Source organism: Elephantulus edwardii, unplaced genomic scaffold (genome assembly GCF_000299155.1).
Source record: "Elephantulus edwardii isolate Elephantulus edwardi_28Jun2011 unplaced genomic scaffold, EleEdw1.0 scaffold00037, whole genome shotgun sequence".
NCBI lineage: Eukaryota > Metazoa > Chordata > Mammalia > Macroscelidea > Macroscelididae > Elephantulus > Elephantulus edwardii.
In genome coordinates this window covers 21,158,862-21,186,712 of record NW_006399787.1, presented here as the reverse complement: position 1 = coordinate 21,186,712, position 27,851 = coordinate 21,158,862, and the positions used below count along the sequence as shown (strand labels likewise).

The following is a 27,851-nucleotide window of genomic DNA, read 5'->3' as shown; positions in this document are numbered from 1 at the left end:
GTGACACCTAGGAACTTCATTACCTAAACAGATTTGAGAATCACTGTTCTGGTAAAAAAAAAAATGATGCTGAATTAGATTGGATAACTCAGAGGTACCAGTTTTAAGTATATTTGATATTGTAGCTTAAGAAAAATGTAAGCCTTAAAATGGAATTTATAAAGCTATATTCATTATTAGGTATACATATAACAAAAAAATATTTGAGAGAAATTAGAATAGTGGAAATTAGAAATTTTGCTAATTATGAATTAAAATTTCTTTGAACTGAAGAAAATAAGAATAGTTATATATTGGTACTTGGAAAAGGACGTCATACTTGGAAGGCTGGATGGACAGTGCAGGAAAGGGAGATCCCGGATGAGATAGATTGATACAGTAACTGGGGCAATTGGGGTTGGTGTGTTAGAGTTAGCAAGACTGGCTCAGGACAGGAAAGGGCTCAGAGCTGCTATATATAGGGTCATCATAACATCGCAAGCAACTCAATGGCATATGAAAATAGTAACATACTATGACAGATTTGGAAGCAGAAGTCGCATCCACTTCCTAAATAATATGCCTCCAGAAACTCTATGAACTTTGATAAATGTCAGTAGTTGTAGAAGGGCTTCAAGCCTTTTGTTCATAGGGTCGCTATGAGTCATTCTCGACTCAAAGGCATTAAACAACAAAATATTTTTAGTTGTATTTCACGTCTTGTGTTTAATACATTTTCAAGGTTTTTGATTGCGTTTTTTTAATCTCCTTAACAGATGACACCTTAATAATGATTTCAGCTATAAATGATAGTTAGAATGGAATTCTTCTTTTTAAACAGTGGGTGGCAGTATATACACTTAGCTGACTTAAAGTGGCTTAGTTTGCTGATGAGTTTATAATGGTAGTGATGCATCCTGTCATTTAATACTACAAGAAGTCATGTTCATGAAGTACAGTTTTACGCTTGGGTATCCTTTAATCTTAAGGTTACAGAGTACTTTATAGATGCTCATTATTTTTTTATGATTCCTCAGAAACTACTAGCAGAGAATCACCCAAGCCATACAAATTTGTGGGACAGAATAAAGTTTAGTTCTTGACAGAGTTTATTAAATGTTACCCAGGATATAGATTTAATGAAAATTCTATAGATTTCCTGAATTTTATATTGTAACATCCATCTTTTTTGAGGTATCATTTAAGAAAAAGAGGTGAGAAAGCAAACCTTTTCTTTTGTCATTTATTTTCTTCCAAATGGCACAGTGTGAAAAATAGACTTCTTCAATCACAATTAAATATAACTTTGATTTCTTTGTTTAAGTTGCAGGATGCCGGGTCTAAGTTGTAGATTTTATCAACACAAATTTCCTGAGGTAGAAGATGTAGTGATGGTGAATGTAAGGTCCATTGCTGAAATGGGGGCTTATGTCAGCTTGCTGGAATACAACAACATTGAAGGCATGATTCTTCTTAGTGAATTATCCAGAAGACGTATCCGTTCTATAAACAAACTTATCCGAATTGGCAGAAATGAATGTGTGGTTGTCATTAGAGTGGACAAAGAGAAAGGTAAGTGAAAAATATTTAAGATGTAATTCAGATTTCTGGTTTGTTGTTGTTTTGTGTTGGTTTTTTTGTTTGTTTTTTAAAAGAAAGATTTATTGAAGAATTGAGTGTTAGTGTTTGGTTTGTTGGGTTTTTTAATATATGTTTACACTGGTGGTTTAGTGATAAGAAGTTATGCTCAAATCCCAAAAGCATACAGTTTGAATCCACCAGGTGCTCTATAAGAGAAAGGATGGACACTCTCCTCCTGAGTCATTGCCTGCCTCTATAAATCCACTGGAGGATTAACTGTGGGTCGGTTCCAACTCGGACAAACAAAAACAACACAATTTCAGTATGAAACCTTAAATTCTAGCTATATGGTGAACAGTAACACCAAGGAGGCAGTCAGAACAATCAACCAGGCAAGATAAATAAAGGTACCATTTACCCAGGAATAAAACTCAGGAAGTGAGCAGGGAGAGAATAGAAGGATGAATGAAAATAAAAACCTGAGAGAGATCGTCTGAAGAGAGTTGTTACATGTCCAGATGATAATCAGTGTCCTAAGATAACAATTGAATGGAATAAAAATTTTTAAAAAACATTTCTAAATAGCATATGACAGTTTTGATCTTGGTAAGTACCTCATGTTGTCCAGACTTGGAAAAGTATAAGTTCATTCCTGTTGAGTATTTTAAGTTTTGGGAAAGCATTGTGTCCACTCCCAGTGTTACTCAGAATAAAGATTACATGAAACTAATCAGTATTACACATACCTCTGGTATTTCAGTATTACATATCTCTCTGGTAATCAGAATGTGGCCCTAGATCCTGTGTATTTCCTTTAGAGAGTGCTGAATGGTTTTTTAAAACTCATTCGATAGAACTCGAAAATCTCTGTAGATGTTCATTGAAATTAATAATAATAATAATAAATTTTTTAAAAGCATAACCACATTAAAAAAAAGAAATATACATAGGAAAGTAATGCTCTGACAGTGTTAACTCTGACTAAGTTCTTTTTGTTTTCATCTCTTTTTCTATTTATGCAACGTTTCTATAATGAGCAAATGTGACTGATAAATAGGAAAAGTTATTTACCTGAAAAGACGGGGTAATAGCTTACATCATTCAATGGTTATTCATTTTATAAAACACAATGTACATGATGATTGTTTGAAACAATGTGAATGTAAGAATGTGGAATGCAGTGTACATGAAAGGCATTCAGTGTGTATGAATTTTGTATGCAAGCCACTATGAAATAAAGTAAGGATTAAAAAATGGAAAAATAAAATCTTTATACCTGGTGGGGAAAACCAAACTCATTCAGTGCTTTTTTCTGAACTGAATGTAAATTTTTCTGAAACCTCCCTTTTTTTCCCCCAAACACAGTGGACATAAAATAAATTTTTACTTAATTACTTTTAATAGAGTTCATTTTAATCATCTCACTATAATTGATTAGATTTTTGTTTCCAGTGAGTAATTATCATAATGTGATATGTCTTACTGTGCCCCCAAAAAATACTAAAAACTACTTGAAGATTAGGATTATATCTTAACCCTTAAAGACAAATTTCCTGATTGAAAATTTTTGCTAAAGCCAAAGGTTTTCACTATTGAAAGACTTAATGAAATGGAATTTTAGAAATTAATTTTACAGTTTGGATTTTGATAGAGTTGTTCTGATGTGCCATTGAGTCAGAACCGGCCTATAGCGCGCGCGCACACACGGTTTTCAGAGGTAGTAAATCGCAGGGGAGGAGATAACCCATGCTCCTCCTGTTGAAGCAGCTGGTGGATTCAAACCACATTCCTTTGGGATTGTAGTGCAGCTTCTTAGCACTAAGCCACCAGAGCTTTCTTGATACGTGTCCCTTGGAGTCTCTGATGCAAGGGTTGGGGGACATGAGGCCCATTTCTTCAGTTTCACACTATTATACAAGCCCGATCTTCTATAGCATCTTTCCAATTAACCACTCACTCACTGCTGTCAAGTTGGAATCAGCTGACCCTCCAGTGTTTCTAAGGCTGTGAATCACATGGTTGGAGATTGCCCATCTTTTCTCTCTTGGAGCCACCTTTGATTTAGTGCATATACCTGCATACTAAACCAGATGTATGTGGGCACACTGTATTCCATAAGTGGTTGAAAAGTGAAACTTTTATTCTTATTTATATCATTGTATGATATGAATATCATACAGTATGTCCTAGAATGGTGCTTTTTGTTCTGGGCACTAGTAGCATGTGTAAGTAATGCTTTAATAAAAAAATATGTCATTTAAATAAAAAAAGAAATAAGATACATTTTTAACTGAGATCATTCGCCACAGTAACCACTTTTCAGCTCTGTGATTACTCAGAATTCTGGTTTCCCATCAGGAAGGTTGTCAGTTTTCCACTACAGCTTTTGCTGTCCTTCTTGAAACTGTCAGTAGTACACAGGTCATAAAATGGTAGAGTTCCGCACTGTAATTGCATCTATGGCTCCAACTAGCACGAGCGTAAAAACCAGATTTATCCCTCCCCAGAGAGACAGTTTATAATTTGATTACAGATAAATTAATTGCCTGCTTGTGTTTTTAAGAAGCACATAGAGAATCCAGAGGCTGTCATGTGATAGTCATAATATCAAGATGCAATCCAAAATTGCTAAAAAAAAAAAAAAAACAAAACACAACTGGGAAAATGTAACCTTTACTTAAGAGAAAGTGTAATGATCATTGACAGTTGGCCCTAAGGTGACCCTGATAATGAAATTGGCAGATAAGAATAAAGCAGGTTATTTATTTGCTCAAGACATTTAAAAAAAATTCGCTTGTAATAAATGAACAAAAATGAAATCCCAGAAATTATAAGCTGTTGCAGAGAACCACGTTTAGATTATTCATTGGGAAAAATTTGTTGTTGTTAGGTGGCATTCAGCCAAGAATGATTCACAGTGACTCTATGAATAACAGACCTGAACCCTGTCCTGTGCCATCCTCATCATCTCTAACACACAGAACCCATTGCTACAATCACTATGGAAGTCCATCATCTCATTGAGGGATCTTCCGCTCTTTCGCTGACCCAACTTTATAAGCATAATGGCCCTATCTAAGGAATAGTCTCTCCTGACAACAGGCCCAAAGTATGAGAGACAAAACTTTGCCATGCTGGCTCTACGGATTCTGGCTGCACTTTTTCTGAGACATATCTGTTTGTTCTTTTGATAGTCCATGAGGTACTATATCATTGAGGTACTATAACCTCAACAATATCTGATAACCATAGATCTATACTAGAAAAAAAGAGCTCTGGTGGCCGTGGGGCAAGGAGTACACTGCCAGCTTGAAGGTATGTAGTTCAGATCCACCAGCTGCTCCATAGGAAAGAAATGGGAGTCTCCTCCCTTGTGATTTATGGTCTCTGAAAACCCTCTGGAGGGTCATCTATGGATTGATTCCAATTCAGTGATACCCAGCAACATGCTAGATAGAAGGGAGCTCTGGTAGTCCTGGTAGTTAAGGAGTTGCACTGCTAACTCAACAGCAGGCAGTTCAGATTCACCAGCTGCTCTGAGAGAGAAAGGTGGATCTCACATTCTCTTGTGTGATTTATAACCTCTGAAAACTGGCTGGAGGGACAGTTGTGAATCAATTCTGACTCAATGTCAATCAGTTGTACTAGAAAATATATTTGTAGAAGTAATAGAAGCTGAGATTTGATAAATTTATGAATTCAAGAAATTCAAAAAACATAAAGCAAGATAAATACAAATTTAGCCTAAAGAGAGAAAAACAGGTTAAGAAAATGACTTGAAAGAAAATAACCAGAAGAAAATGATGCAAATTACAGTTGGCTTAATTTAAACTAATGGAGGCTAGAGAATGGGGTAAAATCTTTAAAGTACTGAAGGGAATAAAACACTTTTCAACTAGAATTCTATGTAGTGAAATGAAGGCTCTTTGACAAATTGATACTGAGATTTTAATGTCAGACTTCCGTAAGAAATATTTTAAGTTCTTCAGGCTGAAGACCAGTCATACTGGAATGGAGAAATTGAGTAAATGTGAAAGGCTAATTTTTTTCTCTCCTAATAAGCAACTATTTTAACAAGTACAACACTTAACTAACTTCCCATGAGTCTGTCTAGCAAATTAGCAGAATCCAGAAGAATAGTGGAAGTCAGTAGATCAGAAGTGAAGAGGACCTGGGAAGGTCCCAAGCTTGTGTCTTGTGTCTGAAATTTGGCATCCAAATAACTGTAATGCACCTTTAACTTGTGAGGTCTAGCCTCACTCTATTAGTTATAGTTAGAGCAAAAAATAACTGCATCTATGGTTAAGGATAGAATTAGTAGAATAAAACTGGAATGTAATTTCTTCAGTTTAACTGAGATTTGATTTTTCATTCCATTGGTATTAGAAACAAGAGATTCCGTTTATCTCCCATAAGACCCAAATGTCCTTCAGCTCGTGAGTGGGTAAAAAAAAATCTCTGATGCTTCCATACAATGGACTGTTGTCATTGAGTCCAGTATGACTCATAGCGACCCTATGAACAAAAGATCTGAAACCAGTCCTATCCTGCACCATCCTCACACTTCCTGACACACAAGAGCCCATCGCAGCAGTCACCCTGTCAATCCACCTGGTTGAGGGCCTTTCTCTCCTTCACCGACCCTCCACCCTTCCCAGCATCATATCCTTTTCCAGGAAACATCACCTCCTAGCAATATGTACAAAGTGTATTAGGCAAAGCCTCATTCTTACCTCCATAGAGTACTCTAGCTGCACCGTCTCCAAAACATAGCTATTCATTCTCTTGTCTGTTGTGGAGTGTCCAGTGCTCTTCTCCAACACCGTAGCTCAAAGGCATCAATTCTTTTTCTGTCATCCTTATTCTTTGTCCAGGTCTTAGATATATAGCTAGTCATTGGAAAGATCATGGCCTGAATCAGATGCCCCTTAGCCCTCAAACTGACATCATTCCTCCTCAGTAATTTGGAAAGGTCTGTAAGTACAGATTTTCCCATTGCATTGTGTCTCCTTACTTCCTGACTGCTAATACCGGGGGAGGAGGAGGGGTGTTCATTGTGGATGCAAGCAAGCTGAAGCTGTTGCCAGTTTCAGTTGTCTCTCCATCCATCATGACATGGCCTATTGGTCCACGGGTAAGAATCTTTTGTTTTCTTGATACGGAGACGCAGTCCGTACTGAACGCTGCATTCCTTGATCTTCTGCAACAAGTACATTAAATCCTCCTCACTTGCAGCAAGCAAGGTTGTGTCATCTGCAGAATCATTGATATCACTTGCTAGCAAAATACTGCTGGAGATCATTCAAAAACGGTTGGAACAGTACATAAATAGGGAATTGCCCGAAATTCAAGCAGGATTTAGAAGAGGCCATGGTACCAGGGATATCATTGCTGATGTCAGATGGATCCTGGAGGAAAGAATAACTATTTGTACTTTATTGACTATGCAAAGGCATTTGTGCAGATGATGACAAGTTGTGGCTGACATTGAGAAGAATGGGAGTCCCAGAGCACTTGATTGTGCTCATGGGGAAACCTATACCTGGTCCAGGAGGCTGTTGTGCGAACAGAGCAGGGGAGTACTACATGGTTTGGAATTGAGAAGGGAGTGCATCAGGGATGTATTCTGTCTCTATACCTGTTCAATCTAGATGCTGAGCAAAGTATCCAAATAGCTGGACTCTAGTATGGCATCAGGATTGGAGGGAGACTCATCAGTAATCTGCATTATACAGATGACATCAGTACAATGAACCACTACTTATAACTGAGAAGAAAGTAACTACTAATACATGCAATAATATGGATTTCAAATATACTGAATGAAAGAAACCACACTCAAATGAGTATGTGCTAGTTTCTGTTTTTGATGTTTTGGAAGAGACCAAACTGTAGGGATCAAAATTGCCAGGATAGAAGGAACACAAAGCCAGTATAGGATTAAATATAAGGAAAATTTTAAGAGGTACTAATGGGACCATTGAAAAATGTGATTGTGGTGGTGGTAGTGCACAGCTGCCATTTTGTTAAAATCAAAACTACACATAAAGAAATTCATTTTACTGTGTTAATCTGTATATCCCATACTCATTACACAAAGTCAGGGTCTGTGGTCTTCAATATGGATTGAAACTCAAAATAAAAAAAAGATTTTCACCAGGGGTCCAGTTGACCAGCACCATGATAGATGGAGAAGAGATTGAAGTTGTTAACAGTTACAGTTCACTAAGCTCCACAATTAATGCTTCTTGACACCAGCATTCAGGAAATCAAAAATCAAATTGCACTGGGAAAATAGACAGAGACTTCCAGAGTACTAAAAAGCAAAGATATCTGTCTAGAGACTAAAGTGCACCTGATCCAGGCCATGGTCTTTGCAGTGACTTGCTATGTGTCAGAGAACTGGACAGTGACTAAGGATGACAGAAGAATCACCTTTGAGTTGTGGTACTAGAGAGGAGTTTTTTTAACATGAACCACCAGGAGAACAAACAGATCTTAGAAAGGTAAAACCATGTTTTTCCTTGGAGGCTAGGATTTTGAAGCTCCATCTCTTACTTTGGGCACCTGGCCAGGAGGGACTGGTTCTTAGAGAAGGACATCATGCTCAGAAGGGTAGAGAAACAGTGCAAAAGAGGAAGACTCCAGATGAGATGGACTGACACAATAACTGAGGTAATGAGGGTAGGTGTGTTAGAGTCAGTGAGACTGGCTCAGTATAGAGCAGGCTTCGGAGCTGTTGTACAGAGAGTCGTTATGAGTCACAGTCGACAGAACATAACAGCAACCACACATTGCCATTGAATCAAGTCCAACTTACACTTGACCGCATGCATTGCTCATCTTTCTTCAGGGAGCCACTTATGGATTGCAGATTCAAAGTGCCAGAGAGAGAGGCATGGCCTTTTGCTACCAGCACAAGAGACTACAACACCAGAGCTCACGTGACTATATATACATTGTTGTTGTTAAGTGCCCTCGAGTCGTAGACAACTCATAGCGACCCTATGGACAAAAGACCTGAGCACTGTCATAGAGTTTTCAGAGATAAGCCATTTCGGAAGTGGATATCACTTCTGCTTCAAAGTTTGTTTTAATCGGGGAGCTCCACCAAACACTGTCCACCATAGGTAACCAATATCGCACATCAGTGTCTCAGTGTTTTTTAAAGACAAAAACTCAATCTGAAAACCACTGTGTATTTACAATATTGAAGAAAAACTATGTAATTTTTATAGATGCAAAAAATCATTCAACCATTCACTCATTGATAAGTAAAAAGTTTAATACTTTAAGTAGAAGGGAAGTAGCTATATCTGTTGAAAGTGTTGGAATAACCTGCAAGCACATTTTACCCTTAATATATCAGAAGCTCTGTTTGCTTACTGATAAGGAGCTGTGCTACAGTTCTGAAGACATGCAGTTCAGATTTACCAGCTGCTACATGGAAGAAAGATGGGCAGTTTCTTCCTGTCCAATTAAACTGTCTGAAAATGCAACGGAGAGTCTGCTGTGGGTCAGAAGGTACTCAACAACATATTTAGGAACAAAGGAAAGGTATTCTCAATACAATTCATTGGTGTAGTTGTAGAAGCCCTAACCAGGCCTACGTTCATGGAATTTAGTTATTTTCTTTCTGTTTTGACTTTGGAAAATTATTTAGCCTTCTGTGAATTTTCCTTTATCTCATTAAAAACCAGGAATGGTAGTGTGAGAGTTCAATGAAATAATTAGATAATTCACCTACTGCAGTAACAGTAAATGGGAAGATGGCAGCAAATACGGCAAAGCTTTGTCTCACATATTTTGGACATGTTAGGAGATGCTATTTCTTGGAAAGAGACATTATGCTTGGAAAGGTGAAAGTTGAGCACAGGAGAGGAAGCCCCTTAGCGAGGTGGATTAATAAAGTGTCTGCAGCAGTGGACTCAAATGCTGGGGCTGATAAGGATGGTGTAGGATAGGGTACAATATAGATTTGTTCTAAGAATCACTCTGAGTCATACTTTATTTAATGGCACTTAACAACATAGTAATAGAATCATGCAGTCAATAGAAAATAGTTCTGATTAAAATCTGGTTTTATTTTCCTCTAAGGTGACTTTAAACTAGATCAGAGTGAAGTCCTATTTTACTAGGCACAGGTAATTGCACATTATGATAATTGCAAGCTCTCATTTTCTTGATGAAAGTAAAAAAATGTTAAATTACTTGAAAAGAAAAATACATTTCTAAAAACAAAAATCTCATCTTTTACTTTCTTAGGCAGTTTTCTAACACTATGGTTTTAGTGAGGAGTAATTGTTCCTATGTCAGCCAAGCCATTTGATTATGAAAAGTGGTTATACTAGTCAGCTGATACTTGGCTATATATTGCTTTAAAATGTTAATGGTTTTTTTTTTTTAATCTTTTAACAGGATATATTGATCTCTCCAAAAGAAGAGTTTCTCCAGAGGAAGCAATCAAATGTGAAGACAAATTCACCAAATCCAAAACTGTAAGTTGGTTTTTACCAAGTTGTGTTCACTCTCTAAGGGAGGCATACTGGTAGACCAATATGTAGGGAGTTGCCCTCTTAACCCAAAAGACTGCACCTCTAGGAATTCAAATCCAACTGGAGCTCCATAGAAGAAAGATGGGTGATCTCTTCCCATGGAGTTTACAAGTTTGGAAACTTACTGGAGGTTCAGTTATGAGTCAGTTCCAGCTTGATGGCAATGAAAGAGATTCACTACCTTGATTGATGCGTATAATAAGGAACATGTATGCCCACTGGCCAGTATCATAAAATAGCAAAAATCCTGCATTTTCTGTAACATTTAAAGATATTTCCAATCGTATCCCTATGAAAAAAAATAATAAATACCTAGTCCTGGTCTGTCCTCTTGCTGTACAGAGTTAACTCGTGGTTGCTGTGAAGCAGAACACTGTGACACTGATGTGTCAAATGCAATAATGGTTACCCATGGTGGACAGTGTTTGGTGGAGCTCCCTGATTAAAACAAGCTTGGAAGCAGGAGTGGCATCTACTTCTAAAATAGCTTTGCCTCTGGAAACCCTATGAACCTGGAGAAAGGATGGAAGTTACACAAGCACTCAGGTCTTTCATTCATAAGGTTGACATGAGTTGCCTATGACTCAACGGCACTTAACAACAACAACTTTTAAAGTAGGATATGTCCAGTGGAACCTCAGCTGGCCTAGTGGCAAGAAGCTGTGCTGCAATCTCATAGGCACATGGTTTGAATTCACCAGAGGCTCCATGGGAGAAGGGTCGCAGTCTCTTCCAGTGCATATTAATGCTTCTGAAAACCTGCTGGAGGGTCAGCTATGGATCAGTTCTAGCTTGATGGCAAACAACAGCAATGTGCCTGTGGGAAAAGCATAAAGACCTGCAGTAGGTAGGTCACTGTAGTTACAGTGATTATATCTATCTCATGGTAATAAATACCTTAAAAATTAAGATTTAAAGTTTTTAAGAAGGAGCTTTGGTGGTCTAGTGGCAAAAAGTTGTGCTGCAATCCCAAAGGAGTGCAGTTCAAATCCACCAGATCCTCTGCTAGAAAAGGAGGGACTGTTTCCTCCTCTACCAGTCTTATCCAATTCGACAGATCATCAGAATTCTTTTTTCAACACTGTAGTTCAAAGGCATCAGTTTTGTCATCTGTAGTCATTGTCCAGTTCTCAGAAGCATAGCAAGAGACTGAAAAGACCATAGCTTGAATCAAATGCACTTTAGTCCTCAAACTGTCATCAAGAATTTGTAGTTTTCAGTAATTTGGAGAGATCCCCAGACTTCAGGCTTTCCCAGTGCATTATGTTACCTGATCTCTTACCTGCTGATTTCAAGTGTACTGATTATAGATTCAAGTAAGATGGAGTATGTCACATGTGATGAGGTAGCCAAGGGTTTTAGGCAATGGACTGCTTGCTGTTCCAGCTGCTAATCCTGTGCACACATGTGCTTGAATTCTGTCCTCATTGGAGTGCTGATGGCTTCGTGGTAAGAAATCCAGAAGTATATTTTGTTTTGTTTTGTCTTGTTTTTTAACTTTTCTATAGTTTATTTACCAAAAGTATGTTTTTAAACCACCACTTGCTCCATGGGAGAAAAATGAACAGTCTCCTCCTTTGTGATTTACTGCCTCTGAAAACCCACTGGAGTAGGGTCAGCTATGGGTCAGTTCCAACTTGATGGTAAACAACAACAGTCCTCATCTGCTATACTGAAAATGACAAGAGGAATGAATTTGCATTCCGACAGAACATTTCAAAGTCTATCCTAAAGTACGATGGTGTTAATGATGGGACAACTTTCATATACTTGTATGAAAAATCTGTTGATGGCTGTTATTCAAGTCTGTACCAACCACAGAACCCAGAGATGAAGAAATTAAAAACCTCTGTAGTCTAGAATTGACCAAATACATAGTCAGGGTGTATTAATAGGTGGTAATTGAAAGGCAAAACTTGGAAACAGGGATTGTTACTTGGAAAATAGAAATAGGACTAGAGATTGCAGGATAAAAATTTGTATGATTAATGACTTACTCATTGCAAATGTGTTTTTTTGAAACAACTGAGGACCCTGCACATGGACCTCTCCAGATGGAATGCACAAGAATTAACTACATTAGTTGGAGAGATGGTAGGGAAGCTCAGCAGTCAGAACAATGTCAGAGGCCGGCTGTAGAAGCAGCCATCACCAACTGTAATTTAGAAACCATCTTATGAATAGATTTGATGCTTTCTTTTTAAAAAAAAAATTTTTTTTTTTTTATTTTATGTGTGTACCGTCAAATTGGATCTGACTGGTACCGGAGGCGATTGTTCCTCCTCCTTCAGCAGAGCATCTGGTGGATTCGAACCGCACACTTCTGGGATTGCAGTGCAGTTTCCTACCACTAGGCCACCAGAACTCGCCAGATTTGATGCTTTGCTATCAAGGGCCGTCATACATGAAGAGAGCAAACGTCATTAAAATGATAGAAAAGACTAAAATGGATAATAATAAGAGACCCTGAAACTTGTTCTTAGAATATAGGAAAAATAAAATGAAAAAAATTAGGGAGTAAGAGAGCTGAACAGAAGATTTCAAAGAATGGTTAAGAAGACAAAGCAAATAATTTTTTTTATTAATGATTTTTTAATGCAACATGTATTTTTTTACAGCATATTCTTTCCATTCAATTTTTCTTCCATTCATTGTTGCACATTTTCTTCCCTGCCCACCTCTCTCCCGAGTTTGTTTTTAAGGAAAAAAAAATTTTATTTCATTGTTATGCAATCTCCCCACAGTCCACTTTAATATGCATTTCTTTTAATCTAGTTTTACTATGATAGTAATGCCTAATCCTGTATTCCTTTTAAACAGTTCTCTCCCTCATCTGTTTCAATGCAGTATACATTCTTTATCTCCTCTATTCTTAGGTTCCGCCCAACCCCAGTGTCACTCTTGTTTTACAAAAATGGCACTATGAAGTATTTATGTGCCCATTTTTCAGTTGGGTTGTTTATCTTGTGGCGCTCGAGTATTCTATAAATTCTAGGTGTAAGTCCTTTCAGACATGTCATTACCAAATATTTTTTCCCAGTCTGTGGCTTCCCTTTTTACCCTGTTGAAGTTTTTGGATGTGCACAGGGATTTCATTCTGAGAAGGTCCCATCTATTTTATCCTCTCCTGGTGGTAGGTTTTTTTCAGGATGTTTGAAAGACTGTTTATGTTGTGGATTAGTGCTTCTAGAGTTCTTCCAAGCTTTCCTCTAATGAAGTTTGTAGTCCTTGATTTTAGTCCTAGGTCCTTGATCCACTTTGAGTTGGTTTTGAGTGTTTTGTGTTTTGGGTTTGTTTGGAGGGGGTTGTTTGTTGGTTTGGGGAAGGGTAATTTATTAATTTTAATGAAAGTTTTCAGAAACTTAGGATTTCCAGTCATTCATTGTTGCACCTTTCTCCTTGACCACTCCCACCTCCCAAATCATTCTCCATGAAAAGAAAAAGGAAAACTCTTTCATTGATACACAATCCCTCTCCCTCCCCCCCAAGTTCACTCCACTATGCAGCCTTCACTCTGGACTTCTGTAATGACAAGAATACCCATTCATATATCTTTTTTAAACAGATCTCTTCCTCATCTGTTTCAATGCAATACACATCATTCCTCTCCTTTTCTGTCTTTCCTCAACCATGTTGCTAGTCCCATTTTACAACAGTGGCCCTATGCAGTATTTTTCCTTTCATGACTGAGGTATTTCACTCAGAATAATGTCCTCCCGGGTCATCCGTTTTGCATAATATTTCATAAATTCCTTGGTTTTCAGTGCAGCATAGTATTCCATGGTGTGAATATACCAGGGTTTCTCTATCCATTCGTTTGTTGATGGGCACTTGAGTTGTTTCCAACTCTTTGCTATTGTGAACAAAGCTGCAATAAACATGGGTGTGCATATGTCTGCTTGGGTGGCAGTTATGGTTTCTTTAGGGTAAATTCCCAGGAGTGGAATTGCTGGGTCAAATGGTATTCCATTTGCAACTTTTTGAGAAAGCGCTCTACAGCCTTCCATAGTGGTTGCACCATTTTACACTCCCACCAGCAGTGAATAAGGGTTCCGGTTTCTCCACAACCTCACCAGCATTTAATGTTTGCTGTTCTGTTAAATTTTGGTATTCTTACTGGGGTGAGATGATCTCTCATAGTTGTCTTGTTTTTTTGTGTATGGAGTGAGGTGTGGATCTTGCTTGAGTTTTTTACAGATAGTTTTCCAATTTTATCAGCACCATTTGATAAAAAGGCTATCGTTTCCCCACTTAACTGTTTTCATCTCCTTGTCAAAAATCAGTTGACCATAGGTAGATGGGCTGATTTCTGGATTCTCAAGTCTATTCCATTGATATTTGTGTCTGCCATTGTACCAGTACCATGCTGTCTTGACCACCATGGCAGTGTAGTAGGATTTGAAATCAGGGAGTGAGATGCCTCCTACCTTGTTTCTCTTGTTAAGACAAAGCAAATTATTAAAATGAAACATGTAAAGACCTACAGTTGGAAAATCATCATGGAAGAACACACCATCTCTCAGGGTAAAATAAAGGAAAAAATAAGCCTCGACTTGCATTATTCAAGAGTTTATGGGCAAAATATTAAATGATGCAGAAAGCATCGGAAAAAGATGGAAGTCAAAATCACTGTACAAAAAATAATTGGTTGATAATTAACCATTTCAGGAGGTAACTTGACCAAGAACTGAAATAGTCCAGGCTGCACTGATTAAAAAACAAGGCTCAAGGAATTGATGAAATCGCAAATCAGCAAATGGATGCAGTGCAGAACATGCTAAGTCATCTGTTTGAAAGGCCTGTTCTCATACCAAAGAAAATTGATCAGATACAATGCAGAAATTACTAAGCAATATCAACGATACTACACACAAGTAAAATATTGAAGACAGACAGTATAGACACCTGGGGCAGTACATGGATAGGGAACTGCCAGAAATTTCAAGCTGTATTTGGGAGAGGCCATGGAGCGAGGCAGTAGCATTGCTGACGTCAGCTGTGTCATGTCTGAAAACAGAATTCTAGCAAAATGGTTACCTGTTTCATTAGCTACTCAGAGGCATTCAGCTTTAGATCATAACCAATTATGGGTAACATTGGGAAGAGTAGGCTTTCTAGAACCACTTAATTGTGTTCATGTGGAACCTGTACATAGACCATGAAGCAGTCCATCAGACAGACCAAGGAGATTGTGCATTGTTTAAAATCAGGAAAGATGTGTCAAGATTTTACTTTTTCACCCTACCTTTATGCTCCATATGCGGAACAAATAATCCAGGAGCCAGGACTGTATGAGAAAGGATTAAAAAAGACTTACATAGATAAAACAGCCAGAATAATGATGTTTAAAGACTTTAATATCAGTTACACTTCAACATCAAGAAAATAAAAATCTTCAAAACTGTACCAGTAAATAACATTATGATAAATATAGATTGAAGTTGTCGGTGATTGCCTTTTACTTGAACCACGGTCAGCACCCACCAAAGCAGCAGTGAAGAAGTTAAACAGTGGGAGTGGAGGGAGATGGGATTCTTAGTACAATAAAGGAGGAAGTTGAGTGTGTCATTTTAGACCCAGGCCTTGGTTCAGGCATTTTACCAATAGACTGTTAATTGAGTGTACCATTACTGTTTATCATCGTCACATGGGTCAATAATTGGGGGGGAAGAAGTCTTTCTTCTTTATGGACAAAGAACTGAAAGTGTCTGTTTATATAGATCTCATATCTTTGACAGTTCTTTGTCCTGAAAAATAATTTATTTTTATTATTAGAAGCTAAAATGTAATTTTTGTTTCTTTCTTGGTTCAAATGTAGAGTTTAAAAACAGTGTAGGCTCTACATATTTCATCATTTTGTTTGTTTTATAAATCAGAGATTGAAATATGGTCATAAACATCTTTAAATTGCTGAACCCTTCATTTTGTTTCTAGGTTTACAGCATTCTTCGTCATGTGGCTGAGGTGTTAGAATACACCAAGGATGAGCAACTGGAGAGTCTTTTCCAGAGAACTGCTTGGGTGTTTGATGACAAGTACAGGAGACCTGGATACGGTGCCTATGATGCATTTAAGCATGCAGTCTCGTAAGAACACTTTATTTGTTCTTTTCTACCTAAATATCCCAGTTGCTGGGTCTGGCACACAAGTTGATCAGCTGACATGTAATAACATCCACCTATTGGGCCCTTGCCAAATTTAGGTACAAATATTACCATATAAAAGACCGACAATCCAGGCCAGGCCCGGATTATATGGTTTCCTCACACATTGCTCTTGTACATTTCCCCCCTTTCTCCTAGGATTTGTTCCTGCCCTAGGTAATTTGAGCACATCTCATTCAAAACTGTAATTTCTTATATTCTTTGTGTCACTTTCTTTTGACAGCCTCTCACTTCAACCAGTATTTCCTGTAGCTCCAAAATCTGTGATTCACTTATTTCATTCTGGTTGACTTATTTTGTTCTTTTACCACAGCTTTCTACTCTTAAGCTCTCATCTGTGTAATAGCCCTACTCTTCTTTCAGACTTCCATTCCAAACTTTTTTCCCCCCTCCTGATCGTCTTTTCATTTTCTGCCTTTTCTTTCTTATCCAGCATAGAGACACCATGGTCCAGTTTAACAGCTTTCTTCCCAATATCATAAACTTTTTGCCCTGTTGTCCTTCTGTCACATCCAGCCCTGGAGTAATTGTCCTGCTTTATCTTCACTTGTAAACCGCTTAGGACTACTAGAGAAACATGGCAGTCTTTCAGATTGTGACCACCTCATATTCAAGGTCTCACACCTCGGTGGACTCTTGTCTACTCCTAGTCATCTTCTCTTCACATCCTTAATGGTTTGCTACAACCATACTGCAAATAGTCTCTACTGTTCCTCCCTCACTCTCATTTGGGGAGTTCATCATCTGTTTTATAGAGAAAATAAAAGCCATTACAAAAGGTCTCCCTCCCCTACTTGTTTCCACCATTTTAGCAAACTTAATCTCCATTTCACCAGTCATTTCCTCCTGCTCCCATGACACTGGAATCTTTTCCCTTCCTCTTATTTCATGTCAGTTTTACTGCCTGAGCCCAGCTTTGCATCCATTATTTCCTCTTACTGGCTCTGTTCAACCTTCAGCCTTTCCCCTTATTGACTTTATTCCAGTAATGAAGAAACTTGTCCCCTTTATGCTGTGAATTAACTTCTAAGCATTCTCTGTACTTTATCCTGTACCAGGTACTATTTCTTCACCTTTTAACAGACTTACTAAGTCTCTTCCTTTCTCCCCTTCTTCACTTCCCATTCCTTCCTGAATGGTAATGTTCCACAAGAGACCTCAACATTGCACTTAGCCCAATTTTGGGGCTGCCACAAATTATTAGTCCCTCCAGCCCTTCAAATGAGACTGACAAGAGACCCCAGCTTGCGTGCTCTCTCTCTCACACATATTAGAATAATGAAAGTAGCTAACATTTATAAAATTCTCTAAACTATGGTAAAAGTTATTATCCCTATTTTACAAATGAGGAAATTGAGACCAAGACGAAGCAATATTCCAAAGTCACATGGCTCCTAAATACAAGATGGAGCCAAGATACAGAGTTTTTGCTCTTAGTTGTTGTGCACTGTTTTAGGTTTATCTCCACAACTTCAGTTCTTTACCTCTCCATGTCTTTGGGTTTTTGGTGTTGATTTATACTGGTTTATTTACAAAGTTTTGTATACATTCTTTTTCACACCCATGTATTTGTTAAATGTGTTTTACTGTCATCTGTTCCCAGCTTCTCTAGCCCATCATTCCTCTAAGCCTTGGAACATGTTATTCCCTTTCCTTGTAAAAGCCTTGCTTCATCATTTATGAAGCCATTGTCTGTATTTAAGTAATGTTACTACCGTTGCCAACTATACATCATGCATAAATATGTTTAATAGATAAATTTCTGTAACTTGTGTTTTTCTGCACTGTTGCTAAGCAGTTCTCGAAATCAGTAGATTTGTTCTATTTCTCCCTTTTAGTTTTGGTACAGTATTTTATTGTGGAATATGCTTTACCTGTTCCCCTGTTAGTAGATCTTTATGAAATTTTTCTTATTGTTTTCTTCCATTTTCATATTCTGTTATGATGACTCTCCGTGTATATCCATGCATAGGCAGTTGATAATTTCTAGTGGCCTAGTGGCCTAAATCTATGAACTTAGAAGAAGACAGCAGTTCTTTTGTTTATAGGGTTGGTACTAGATGGCACTTAACAACAGCATGTAACACCAAAGCCCTTGTCTCCATTTCGGAGCTGGAAGAAGCTGCTGGAGTCTGTAAGATGGTGCTTTTGTTTTGGTTGAGGATCTGTGTGAATTATTTGGTTGTTTTTATTTCAGCCTCTTGCTTAGAGTTAACAGTACCTCCCGGGTGCCCTTATATTTAAAAGTTGGACCAGGGGGATTATATTTTAATCACTTGTTACCATATTTTGAAGAAGCATTCTAAGTCATACAGCACTCTGGCCAGTTTGGTGTGATGAGGTAATCTAGGTTTGCTGTAACACTGAATCTTGTGCCATTTGGGTTTCAAATGCCATAATGGAACAATTGTGCCATAAGTGTGCCAAACGCCATAATGGCTGTCAGTTGTGGGCAGTGTTTGGTGGAGCTCCCAGATTGATTCAGGTTTGGAAGCAGGAGTGGCATCCACTTCCTAAACCACTTGCCTCTGGAAACTCTGAACTTGGAGAAGTGACAGTAGTTATAGAAAGGCTTCAGGCCTTTTGTTCTTATTAGAGAGAGAGAGAGCGAGCAATATCTCCCCTGTATTTAAAAGTCAGTTGGGCCCAAGGGTCTAGTGTTCTTTTATTTTGGGGGAATATTCTTCTAAGTTTTACAGCACTCCTCTGTCAGTTTGCTGCACTGAGGTAGTCTAGGTTTGCTGTGATGCTGAACTATGTGCCATTGATGTTCACATGCCATAATGGCTGCCCATGGCAGGCAGTGTTTGGTGGAGCTTCCATTTTAAGACAGGTTTGGAAGCAAGAATGGCATCCACTTCCTAATGTCTCAGAAAACTCCATGAACTTGGAGAAATGACGATAATTAATGGAAAGGCTTCAGGCCTTTTGTTCATAGCATTGCTATGAGTTGTGCCCAACTCGATGGCAGTAGACAACAACAGTGGAAAGAACCCAAAGTGTTGCAATTCAAAAGCCCAGTTTGATTCTGTCAGCTAATCTGCAGGAGAAAGATTGACTGTCTGCTTCTTCATGATTAATTGCCCCAAAAGCTGCTGAAGGCTCAACTATAAGTCATTTCCAACTCGATGGTACTCAGCCATAGTTATTGTGTATAGTTGCTTGTAAGAAAGTAAATAAACCTTTCCATTGTTTTAGTCATATTTTTCCCCCCTTCTGTTTGTTCATCCAGCAGCCAGCCAGTGCTCAATGGTAGGAAAAAGCTAAGACCATTATGCTTGGGTATGGTGCTTTGCAAGGTCTGAGGGTCAATTAATAGCTACTTTCTTCATGAAGCCCTTCCTAAAATGGCCTCTTACCATCATCTAAAAAGATCCCTTCCTTTTCTGACTCCCATAGTGTACTCTTCTTCCCTCCCCACCCTCCAATTATCGGTATTGTTTCAAACTAGTTTATAAGCTTCTTGAAGCAAGGATTACTAATTATGTAGAAATGCTTAATTTTATGGTAGGACATCACAAGGATTTAGAAACATTTTAAATTGTTCATGTAAATAAATTATTTCATTTTTTTATTTTTAAATAATCTAGTTTCATGGATTGTTTTCTCTTTGTCATACACTACAAAGTGGTTTACTTGCATTGTCTCATTTAAATATTCACCCCAGTCCTGAGAGTTGAACTGTTTTCATCTCCCTTTTACATATTTGGAATCCAAGATTTAGAAGAAAGTCCAAAGTAGACAGTTTAAAAACTAAGGTTTGATTTTATTCTAGAGTCTCTGTGCCTATGAAACCATTATTTTCTGATTTTGTGGTTTCACAGTTATCAGTTACTTTAATATTAATCTTTTAAATTGCATTTGGATTTTTTTTTCTTTCTTTTTTGTTTGTTTTACTCAGAGACCCAGCTATTTTGGATAGTTTAGATTTGAATGAAAATGAACGACGAGTACTCATTGACAATATTAATAGACGTTTGACGCCACAAGCAGTTAAAATTCGAGCAGGTAAATATTAAAGATTTTTAAAATATTTATGTGCCAATAAATGTCTTAAAATAATGAGCCTTACCAGAGAATACATTGTTGCACATCAACATCTATCAGCTTTTCTAAGTGTTTATCTGTTTATAAAAGTAAAATTTTAAAAATTATATTGCTTTTATGGAATTACCTTAAAATGTACATGCTCACACAGTTAAAAACACTCATATAAAATCACATAACTTTAATTTAGCACTTTAAAAAATAATTTTATTTTCTTTTCATGCATAATTTTAAAATAGTCTCCTATTTTGATGTAATAACATTAATGTTGCTGCTGTTGTTGTTAGGTACTATCAAATACAACTCATAGTAACCCTATGATACCCAGGGTACCCTGTTGTATCCTGTGCAATCCTCACACTTCTTGACACACAAGGGTCCGTTGCAGCAGTTACTGTAGCGAGGGTCTATCTCTCCTTCACCAGCCCTCCACCCTCCCTATCATCATGTCCTTCTCCAAGGAATAGCCCCTCCTGACAATATACCCAAAGTTTGTGAAGTGAAACCTCATAATTCTTGCCTCCAAAGAGAACTCCGGCCAACACTCTCTAAGACATACTTGTTTATTCTCTTGGCCATATATGGGATGCTCTTCCCCAACACTACCGCTCAAAGGCATCAACTCTTCTGTCATTTTTATTCATTGTCCATCTCTCAGATGCATAGCAAGTGATTGGAAAGACTTAATAGTTGGGATATATTCTTTGTCTTATATGTATACTGTATCTAGACATATGTGATACAGTCATATATAAATATTTATATTATTGTGGGTTATTTTTGCAAAAGTAGGATTATAACATGTAAAATTTTCTCCTCTAGCTGGGTGGTATGCCATAGAACAAAATATACCCTAGGATAAATCAGTCCCAACTTGATAAATGTTGGGTTATCCCATTTTCCCCCCCTTCTGTTACAAAACCGCTCTGAATTTACTATTGGTATGTATATATACCTCCCATTACAGTGTTCTCTGAGATAAATTCCTCAAAGAAAATTGCTGAGTTAAGGAATATGCTTATTTATAAAATGGTCATTTGCTCTTCTGAGATATTTCAGTTATTATTTCATTGTCTTCACTACACTGTTATCTGCATTTTACAAATAAGGGCCAGAAGCACAGAAATATTTCAGGATTTCAGAAGTCTAACCAATAGGTTGGAAGTTCAAGCCCATCAGCTCCTGCATAGGGCCAAAGACATAGCAGTCAGTTCTTCTAAAGATCACAGTCTAGCTAAATTCCAGAGTGTCTTGCCCAGAGACATAGGTATCATTTAAATTGTCCATTAATTTCATTTACTGCCTCAGGTTTAGTTGATTTCATGTGGATGAGAAGAGTCCTGGATTTATATTTTTATTATTATTATTATTATTATTATTAGTTTCTATAATTCTCTTTTGGTGGTATTTTGTTTTTATGAAACCTAATACATACGATCTGGTGGCCTAGTGGTACGAAGCTGCGCTGCAATACCCAGGACACATGGTTCGAATCCACCAGCTTCTCTGTAGGAGAACTCCTTCTGAAACCCCTTTTGAGGGTCAGCTATTAGTCAATTCTAACACATGGCACATGATAAAAACAAACAATACCTGATATTAATTTGTAATTGAAATTATGATGAGAGCATAAGTATTTGTGTACTAGTGCATCTGTCACATCTCTGGTTTCTTACAAATCTTGAAACATTTTAACAGCGTTTATACCTCTTTTAAATTTTTTGCGTTTTAGATATTGAAGTGGCTTGTTATGGTTATGAAGGCATAGATGCTGTAAAAGAAGCCCTGAGAGCAGGTTTGAATTGTTCAACAGAAACCATGCCCATCAAAGTGAGTAATGAGTTTTCTCCCGCCCTATGGAAGCACCCACCCAAACCAAATCAGATCCTTACTGTGGGGTTTTGGGGAGTTTTTTCCCTCCTCTTCTTTTTTGGTGGTTCTTTTTCTTCCTCTCGCTCTCTCTCACTTGCTCGCTCTTATGAAGTCTTAATTCTTGATATTATTTCTAGGAAGTGTTTGAGATTAAATTTGTCAAGGGTATTATTATTGGTGGTTGTCATAGTGGGTGAACATATTTCTTAGTGTTGAGTACCAGGGGCTATCAGTCTTAAAGTTCCTATGCAATCATGAGTTTCTGTGCTCAGAATACCCCAAACATAGCTTTTAAAAGGCTTATTCTAAAAAATAAAATATTTATTCTGAATATTTTCTAAATGAGAAATTGAATGGTCGTTGTTCAAATATCTGTTAGCATTCTTTGCATTCATGTAGAATTATATAGAAATTTTTTGTTCATTTATTTTAGAAACCCATTTTCTGTTATACTAATGACTAGTTTAGCCACCATGTTGTTGTGTGTAACCGAGTCGCCTGCGAACCTGCGTGCAGCAACTCTGAACCCTTCCCTGTCCTGAACTAGTCTCACTAATTCCGACACACCAACCTCTTACTCCAGTTACTGTATAAATCTATCTCATCCGGGGTCTTTCTCTTCTGTGCTGTCCTCCCATCTTTCCAAGCATGCTGTCCTTCTCCAAGGACCAGTCTCTTCTGGCCATGTGCCCAGACTGTGAGACAGAGCTTCAAAATCCTGGCCTCCAAAGAGAAACTTGGTTTTATCCTCCCCAAGATAGACTTGTTTGTTTTCTTGGCAGTTCATGGTATATTGAAGACTCCTCTCCAGTGCCACAACTTGAAGGCATTGATTCTTCTGTCATCCTTAGTCATTGTCTACATTTGGTGCACCTTATTCTCTAGACTGACATTTTTGCTTTTTCAGTATTCTAGAGAGGTCCCTGACAGCACATATTCCCAAAGCAATTCATCTTTTGATTTCCTGATTGCTTGTGTTAACAAGTGTTAATTGTGGAGCCAAGCAAGATGAGATCAATAACGTCAATCTCTCTTCCATTTCTCATGATGCTACCAATTGACCCAGTGGTGAGAATCTTGGTCTTCTTGATGCTGAGCTTCAATCCATATTGAATTCTACAGTCTTTGACCTTCTGCAGCAAGCACTTTAGGTCTTCTTCACTTTCAGCAAGCAAGGTTGTGTCATCTTCATAACATAGGTTGTTGAGTCTTCCTCCAATCCTGATGCAACATTCCTCCTCTTAAAGCCCTGCTTCCCAAATCTACGAGAAACACAAGCTGGTTTTAGGAGAGGTCATGGCACTAGAGACATGATTGTCAGTGTCAGATGGATCTTGGCAGAAAGTACCAGAGTATCTGTGTTTCGTTAACTACGCAAAGGTGTTTGACTGTGTGAATCACAACAAATTGTGGATAACCTTGAGCAGAATGGGAATCCCAGAACACTTGATTGTGCTTATGCGAAACCTATACTTGGATCTGGAAGTACTCCTTAGAACAGAGCACGGAAACACTGTATGGTTAAAAATCAGGAAAGGAGTACATCAAGGATGCATCTTGTCACCATACCTGTTCAGTCTTTGTAGCCACCATGTTGTTGTTATGTGCTGTCGAGTCATTTGCGACTCAGCGACCCTATGTACAACAGCCCTAAACCCTGCTCTATCCTGTGCCAATCGCATTGCCTCTGACACTCCCATCCTGATTACCCCAGTCACTGAATCAATCCACCTCATAGAGGGTCTTCCCCTCCTGCACTGTCCCTCCACCCTACCAATCATGATGCCCCTATCCAAGGACCTTACAACATGTCCAAAGTATGTCAGACGAAGCCCCAGAATTCTGGCCTCCAAGGAGTAGCCTGGTTTAACCCTCTCCAGGATGAATCTGTTTGCTTTCTTGGCAGTCCATGGTACATTCAATACTCTTCTCCAACACCAAAGCTCAAAGGCATCAATTCTCCTTCTATCCTCCCTAGTCATTGTCCAACTCTCTGATGCATAACAAAAGATTGCAAAGGCCATGACCTGTATCAGGCACACCTTAGTCTCCAGAGAGACACCGTTGCTCTTGAGTACTTTAGAGACGGCCCTAACAGCAGACTTTCCCATCGCGATATGTTTTTTTATTTCCTGGCTGCTGGTGCCTAATGTGTTGACTGTGGAGCCAAGCAAACTGAAGCTATGAACAATCTCAATCTCTTCGCCGTCTATCCTGATACTACCAATTGGTCCAGCGGTGAAATCTTTGTCTTCTTGACATTGAGCCTCAGTCCATACTAAAGGCTACAGTCCTTGACCCTCTGCAGCATGTGCTTGAGGTCCTCCTCAGTTTCGACAAGCAGGGTTGTGTCATCTCCATAACGTAGATTAATAGATCTTCCACCAATCCTGATGCCACACTTCTCCTCATAGAGCCCAGCCTCTCGGATAATCTGCTCTACATACAGGTTAAAGAGGTATGGAGATAGGACACATCCCTTCCCAGTAGGCATACACCCTTCCCAATTTTGAACCATGTGGTGTTACCCTGCTCTGTTCTGACGAACGCCTCTTGGTCCAAGTATAGGTTTCGCGTTAGCACGATTAAATGTTCTGGGATTCCCATTCTTCTCAGAGTCAGCCACAGTTTGTTATGATCCACACAGTTAAATGCCTTTGCATAATCAATGAAACACAGATAGACATTCTGGTATTCCCTGCTTTCAGCTAAGATCCATCTAACATCAGCTACAATATCCCTAGTACCATGACTCCTTCTAAACCCAGCCTGGACTTCTGGCAGTTCTCTGCTGATGTGCTGTTCCAGTCATTTTTGGAAAATACTCAGTAGAATCTTGCTTGCATGTGAAATCAATGATATTGTTCTGTAGTTTCCGCACTCGGTTGGGTCACCCTTCTTTGGAATGGGGACAAATATAGAGCTCTTCCAGTCAGTTGGCCAAGTGATTGTTCTCCAGATTTCTTGGCACCACCATAGGACATCAAAAACCATAATTCTTTATATTCAGTATTGCAGTGGACTGTTTGTATTACAGGACTAGATTACATGGTTGACCATTTTTTATACATGGTTCTCCATCGATGTATTCAACCATCGTAGAGCCAATCAAACTCAGATTGAGAGTTTTGGAGAAGGGTGCAATTTGGTAGTCAAGCTCCTTAAGGGATCATAAAGGGCTATTTATATCCCATTGACATTATATTAGATATTGTGAGTATTGTAAGATGATTTAAAGAATATGAGAGGATGGATGTAGGTTATAAAAGGAACTTGGAAGGTTTGGATTTTGCTATCTGTAGGGTTAATGGAGACAATCCACTATAGATCTTAACGGACAACTGAATTTAGATTAGGGTACTATGTTAAATGAACCAGATTTAATAAAATGGTTCTTGGATACTCTAGTAGTTGTATATTGAACAGTTAATTCATAAATAAATTTTTGTCCTTCTCTCTTAGATTAATCTAATAGCACCTCCTCGGTATGTGATGACAACAACCACTCTAGAGAGAACAGAGGGCCTCTCTGTCCTCAACCAAGCTATGGCTGTTATCAAAGAAAAGATTGAAGAAAAGAGGGGGGTTTTCAATGTTCAGATGGAGGTGAGATCAGTACCTTCTTTTTTGCTTTGTTCTCAAATTAAGAAATTGAAATTAGATTCTAAAATAGCTAATAACCACTATTTTTTAGAACCTCATATAGAGTTAGGATTCTAAGCATAAAATAATCATTGGTTGAAAATGCTATTTATCTGTAATTAAGAGCCATTAGTATTTACCTGTTATGTTTATTCCATGGGATGGTTATTTAAGATTAAGTGGTTTTGAGTTTGTTTCCCGTGGAAAATCAGTCTCTCCCTCACACAGCTACTTAGTCACTAGGCCACCAGAGCTCCCTATGGAAAAAAAGAAAATAACTGATGTCAGAATTTGAATGTATGCTTAGAATTAGAAACAAAAATGGTCTTTTCCTTATTTGAAAAAAATTTAGTCTCCTTGTATTGATGTGTATAAAATGATTCCTTATGTGCAAAGAATTAAGTGATTTATTTTGAACCTAGCTATACTTTGTTTTTGGGGGGTTTTTTTTGTTTATATGTTTGTGTTAGACAGAATGAATGTCTATTATTTGTGGACTTGCTTTAAGTATTACTATATAGCTAATGAGCTTGTTTTCATGCCAGGAATAGAATTCTATTTTCATAGACACAAATGTATCTCTTTTTTTTCCCCCTATGTTGTCTTGTTTGAAAGAATTTCTAATTCTTAATGTTATGTCAGCACTCAGAAATGAACAAATAAGACAGAGGCTTTCGGAAGAAAAGTGTTTCCTTGAGTTAAAAGATAATAGAAAGTTAAGTTTGTGTCTGGTTTTACTGTCTCACTTTGCAATTTTGCCTCTGCTTCTCCAGCCTAAAGTGGTCACAGACACAGATGAGACTGAGCTTGCAAGACAGCTGGAGAGGCTTGAGAGAGAAAATGCAGAAGTAGATGGAGATGACGATGCAGAAGAAATGGAAGCCAAAGCTGAAGATTAACTGTGGGAAGCCAAGTGCAAGTTAAGGAACACAAAGCAGCCTTTCCAGGCTGGACTGTATCAACCCTAGACTTGAAAGTTTTCCAGTATTGAAAACTTCAAAGCTAAATATTTTTTATTTCCAAGTATTTAAATGTTCCAACAGACCAGAATGTGAAATGCCCTCCTTAATGTCAACTGATTTTACACAGTAACTCCAGCATATCAAGCATTTTTTTAAGGGAGTGGCCTAATTTCACTAAAGACTAAAATCTTTACACAAAGAAAGGTCATAAAATCAGGCCTGTGATTTCCTTTTCTCATGTCTCCAGATTGGCACCCTTTATAGTTCAGTGCCTCCATGAGATTGACCAAGGGCACTCAAACAGTCCCAATCTTTATAAAATGTATTCAAGCAAACATTAAATAAATTTCTGGGATATTTAACTATAGGCTTCTTCCTTCTTGTCACTAGTTAAAAGCATTCCAGCTACTAGAAGCATAATTCTATTCACTTAGTGTGTATGTAGACATAAGACAGGTGAACAGCTACCATTTCGTGTACTTTCTGAACATCTCACAATAAGAGAGATTAATTCTGAAAAAATTAGGGACCTCTCCAAAATACTGAAGAGCAACAGTGTCTCTCTGGAGACTAAGGTACACCTGATACAGGCCATGGTTTTTGCAATCACTTGTTATGCATCAGAGAGTTGGACAATGACTAGGGAGGTTAGAAGGAGAATTGACGCCTTTGAGCTGTGGTGCTGGAGAAGAGTATTGAAGGTACTATGGACTGCCAAGAAAACAAACAGATTCATCGTAGAGAGGATTAAACCAGGCTGCTCCTTGGAGGCAAGGATTCTAGGGCTTCATCTGACTTACTTTGGACATGTTGTAAGGAGAGACAGGTCTTTAGAGAGGGACATCATGCTGGGTAGAGTGGAGGGACAGCGCAGGAGGGGAAGACCCTCTATGAGGTGGATTGATTCAGTGACTGGGGTACTCGGGATGGGTTTGTCAGGCAATGAGATTGGCACAGAATAGAGCACGGTTTAGGGTTGTTGTACATAGGGTCGCTATGAGTTACAAACAACTCGACAGCACATAACAACAACAACATAGCTTTCTGCT

The 27,851-nt window shown here is 38.2% G+C and overlaps 1 protein-coding gene across 1 annotated transcript; it reads left to right on the top strand.

The window, feature by feature from the left end:
• Positions 1-1,310: 1,310 nt before the first annotated feature.
• On the top strand, positions 1,311-27,263 carry EIF2S1 (eukaryotic translation initiation factor 2, subunit 1 alpha, 35kDa). Its single transcript, XM_006884763.1, has 7 exons — positions 1,311-1,551; positions 9,979-10,058; positions 16,050-16,201; positions 20,181-20,287; positions 22,059-22,156; positions 25,661-25,804; positions 26,614-27,263. Exons 1-7 carry the CDS (start codon positions 1,311-1,313, stop codon positions 26,737-26,739), a joined length of 948 nt encoding a protein of 315 aa, XP_006884825.1. The 3' UTR covers positions 26,740-27,263.
• Positions 27,264-27,851: the final 588 nt, after the last annotated feature.

Excerpts from the sequence above, each read along its gene's own strand:
- EIF2S1 (XM_006884763.1), top strand. The coding sequence starts at position 1,311 with ATGCCGGGTCTAAGTTGTAGATTTTATCAACACAAATTTCCTGAGGTA. Across the intron at positions 1,552-9,978 it reads TAGAGTGGACAAAGAGAAAG|GATATATTGATCTCTCCAAA; the intron begins GTAAGTGAAAAA and ends ATCTTTTAACAG. Across the intron at positions 10,059-16,049 it reads AATTCACCAAATCCAAAACT|GTTTACAGCATTCTTCGTCA; the intron begins GTAAGTTGGTTT and ends TTTTGTTTCTAG.